General features: G+C 27.5%; 1 protein-coding gene across 1 annotated transcript; it reads left to right on the top strand.

Annotated features, from left to right (window-relative positions):
• Positions 1-57: 57 nt before the first annotated feature.
• LOC110671508 (protein RGF1 INDUCIBLE TRANSCRIPTION FACTOR 1) lies at positions 58-1,611 on the top strand. The gene is made up of 3 exons (XM_058131625.1): positions 58-302; positions 408-653; positions 766-1,611. Exons 1-3 carry the CDS (start codon positions 300-302, stop codon positions 925-927), a joined length of 411 nt encoding a protein of 136 aa, XP_057987608.1. The 5' UTR covers positions 58-299; the 3' UTR covers positions 928-1,611.
• Positions 1,612-4,509: the final 2,898 nt, after the last annotated feature.

The raw sequence follows: 4,509 nt of genomic DNA on the forward strand, positions 1-4,509 counted from the left end.
TCTCTTTTATTAAATTAATACAATAATCTCTCTCTCTTTCTCTCTCTCTCTCTCTTTCTCCCTCTCTCGTACAGGCATAGTAAACCCCTTATGGCACTCCCTACTCACAAAATGTTGTGTATCCTTCCAAGTAATAAATATACAACCCTTCCTCTCTTGTGAACCTCCATAAATACTCTCATCTCCATACCCTACTCTCTCTCTCTCTCTCTCTCTCTCTCTTCATCTTCTCTTCCTGCTAGCACAACCATCTTGATAACAGCTCAAGAGGGCTTGCCTTGTTTTTGGTTTATGTGATCATGGTGAGTTTCTCTTTCTCTCTTTCTCTTGTTATAATTATCAATCTCTAGTACAATTCTTATTTAATATGGATTTATAAGCGTTGATAATTGCTTAAAATTTAACAGGGAATTCAGAAGCCCGCATGGTTGGAAGCTCTCTACTCACAGAAGTTCTTCGTGGGTTGCTCTTATCATGAAACTGCAAAGAAGAATGAAAAGAACGTTTGTTGTTTAGATTGTTGCATTAGTATTTGCCCTCACTGTGTTCCATCTCATCGCTACCATAGGCTTCTTCAAGTTCGCCGATATGTCTATCATGATGTTGTGAGATTGGAAGACCTCCAGAAGCTTATAGATTGCTCAAATGTGCAGGTTATTGTGCTAAATAGGGCTAATTAATTTTCTTTCCTGATATCAATTGTACTCCTTCCATAATTCAGTTCATAATTGGCTAACTCAATTAGTTTTGATTAATTTGATCTAGGCCTATACCATAAATAGTGCCAAAGTAGTGTTCATCAAGAAGAGACCTCAGAACAGGCAATTCAAAGGCTCTGGAAACTATTGCACTTCCTGTGATAGAAGTCTTCAAGAACCCTTTATTCATTGCTCTCTAGGGTGCAAGGTAAGCCTGTCAAAATTTTAATTTATCCTTATGTTTTTACTTGAAAATTGCTAGTAGGATTTTCTCGGATAATCACATGAAATAATCAACTCTATTATCAATTCAAGAAATTGCAATTGAAACATAATTAAAAATCTACAATCTTGGAGAGGGTATCTTAGTTCATAATCATACATAATTTATTTGTGTGATTCATTTTTATTATTATAGGTGGAGTTTGTGCTGAAACACTATAAGGACCTCTCTCCATACCTAAGGAAATGCAACTCTTTAACACTTGGTCCTGACTTCTTCATCCCTCAAGACATGGGAGACGATGAGATGACGAATGAGACGCCACATTCGACGATCGTGGACTCCGACGAGCCGATGAGTTGGTCTTCCGGCTCATCAGCATCGGAGAATATGAGCATGGCATGCACTCAAGAGATTGTACGGAGGAAGAGGAGTGGATTATACGTATGTGGAAGATCAGCTAATAAGGTTTCGGATGAGGACATGGCTACTAGCATGAGTAGAAGAAAAGGGATCCCTCATCGATCTCCTTTGTGTTAATGAATAAATTAGCAAAATTATTAACAAAAACAAGAAAAATTTTAATTACCACTGCTACTATAATTAATCTTTAGTTTAATTTGATATTTTGACTGAATCAGTCCCTTCAAATGTTCTATCTCTTTCTTTTCAATTTAAGTTAATTAATCACTTGGTCGGGGGGTTTTGTCTTAATGGCATCACGTGATTCCCAATTCCAAGATATGGTTTTGTACATTTTTTCCATTTTTTTATATGATTATATTAATTATTAAAGTCATCAAATCGAGGTCCATTTTGTTCCACATATACTTGTACACTACAGGAAACATGTCGTACGTTTATTTATTTGTTGGCATAGGTATTTTACAACTTTTATTTTTACCATGGCTAAGATGGCTCTTGGGTGAATTTTTGCTACCTAAAATTTATTATTAACCATTGAATACATTTAATATAAATTTTACATATAATAAATTTAATAATTATTAAATTAAATATTTATATAAAATTAATTAAAATATTTATAAATCTAATTCAATTTTTTTATGGGTGCAAATATACACTCATTCAATTTTAATTAACCTTTAAAATAAAATTGTTGCAGGATTGGTATTTAATCTATTAAGTCATAAGAGGGAGAGAGCAGCATTAGAAGAAATAAAATTAAACTGTGATTATTAAGTGTATTACTTATAGGGAAGAAAAATCCTTAATTATACTTGCTTAGTTAACAGTCATGATGGAGGAGAGAGCTTCCTTTGACTGCTACACACACAGCAATGTCGCTCCTCGAAGGGAGAGTCTGTCTTGTGATTTAATTACTGCCATTTTTGACCAGTCAAATCCTTAAGAAGGACTCGTACAAAAATTAATTAACAACTTAATGCAACTAGCAATTCTTTTTTATAAACTTAATTATTTTGTTTGATGAATATTTTATTTAAACATTTAATATTGCAAGATTTGATAGAGAATATTGAAACTTAATTTAAAAAATAACAGAATTTGATTGAAATTTTTATGTTGTTCAAATCTTATATTAAAAAGATTTAAAAGTGAAACTGAACCCATATTGAAATTTGAATTTTATCAATGACATTATGTCCTTTTAAATATTAAAAAAAATAAATGGCAAGTTTCAAAATATAAAATAAAATAAAATAAAAAGGGGCATGAATGTGGTCCACCACATGTCTGACTAGGACTAGCCCGTGCTCGGGAAGGAATATAGTTAAATAATTTAAAAATTCATTTATTTTTTGAAAAATATTTTTTATATTTAAATTATTTAAAAAAGTAAATTAATAAAAAATATTTTTATAATTAAAAAATTAAATTATTTTTAAAATAATAATTTAAAAAAAATAAATTATTTTTTAAACTTTTATGAACTTATTAAAATGATAAAACACTTAAACATATAATATTAATTTAATATTTCAATTAAACAATGAAAATTTTTTAAAAATATATTTTTCATAACAAAAATATTATGTATAAATTATTTTTCACAAAATAAATAGAATTTTAAGTTTTTTTTCCAATAATTGCATGTGTTTATATATTTATATATAATTTAAATTAAATTTTAAATGATTTAAAAAAATTAAATTCAAATAAATGACATATCATATCGCTATTATATAATCTTTTGAAGTTAATATGCTAGCTAAAATACATATAAAGTTAAAATTATGTTGATATTTAATTTAATTATTTGGTATGCATGGTTTTAATGAATGATAGATAAATTTACGTCTATATTTTTACTAAAAGGTTTTGTGATATTCTAAAATTTTATTTTAATTTTTATTTTCATATTTAAGATGGCATTAGATTAATTTTGAGACATATACTTTCAAAATTTTATATTTAAGCGACAAAATAAATAATAATGTTGAAATTGTTGACGTGAAATAGTCTTTAATGTCACATTATTTTTTTTTCTTTTTTAATATCTTTTGTCACATCACGAAGTTACCAATTTTAGTGGTCATTAGTCACCTTGACACCTAAAATTTTGTTTGGATGGGTGAGAGTACTAATGTTGGAATATCACAAGTCTTCACTGGTACTAATGGTGGAATAGTCTTCAATTGTACTAATGGTGGAATAGTCTTCAATTGTACTAATGGTGGAATATCACAAGTCTTCAATTGAAAAAAGAAAATCCAACTCCGTTTCTCTCTTTAATTTCTCTATATCAATCTCCCTCTCCCTTTCCCTCTCCCAGTCATTCAAAATCTCTCTTGGACTAAGGGCCTGTTTGGTTTAACTGTTAAATACAACTGATAGGCATTGGTGATAGTATTCTTGTTAGTGATAGCGATAACCGATAGTGATGATAAATTGCTTTATGTTAAGTGTTTGGTAAAATTATATTTAGCTGTTACTGTTGATATGTGAAATGACTAATAAGGGTATATATCATATAATTTATTTTATTATTTAAATAAATATAAAATTATAAATTTATTACATTATATTAAATATATAATTATTAAATTAATATATTATATTATTTAAATAAATATATAATTATTAATCTTTTATATTATATCATTTATTTTATTATTGAAATAAGAAAATAATTATTTTTTAAGATAATTAAATAATTTTAAAAATATAAATAAAATAATAAAATAATTATTATTGTTAATAGAAAAATTTATAATTAATTTTAAGTTTTTAGATATAAATAAATATTTTATATTTTATGTTATTAATAAAAAATATTTTATCAAAATTAAAATACGTTAATTAAAATGTTAAAATTTAAAATGAAAAAATAAAAATATTAATAATATTAATTTTCTAGTTAAATAAAAAAGGATAATATGGTCAAAATAAAAAATAAAACCAAATCATTTATCACCGATGAAAACAATCTAAAAATAGAGTGATACAAACCGCAAGTGATGGGTATCATATCGGTTGCCCATCGCCTATCACTCTATTTTTGAGCTTGCCAAACACTATAGTTTACCTGTTTGGGTGTCTATCAGCTATCAGCTGCACCCAACAGGTAAACCAAACACCCCCTAAAGCTCTCTCTCTCTCTCTCTC

Source organism: Hevea brasiliensis, chromosome 13 (assembly GCF_030052815.1).
Source record: "Hevea brasiliensis isolate MT/VB/25A 57/8 chromosome 13, ASM3005281v1, whole genome shotgun sequence".
In the NCBI taxonomy this organism is placed as follows: Eukaryota; Viridiplantae; Streptophyta; class Magnoliopsida; order Malpighiales; family Euphorbiaceae; genus Hevea; species Hevea brasiliensis.

Excerpts from the sequence above, each read along its gene's own strand:
- LOC110671508 (XM_058131625.1), top strand. Across the intron at positions 654-765 it reads TAGATTGCTCAAATGTGCAG|GCCTATACCATAAATAGTGC; the intron begins GTTATTGTGCTA and ends AATTTGATCTAG.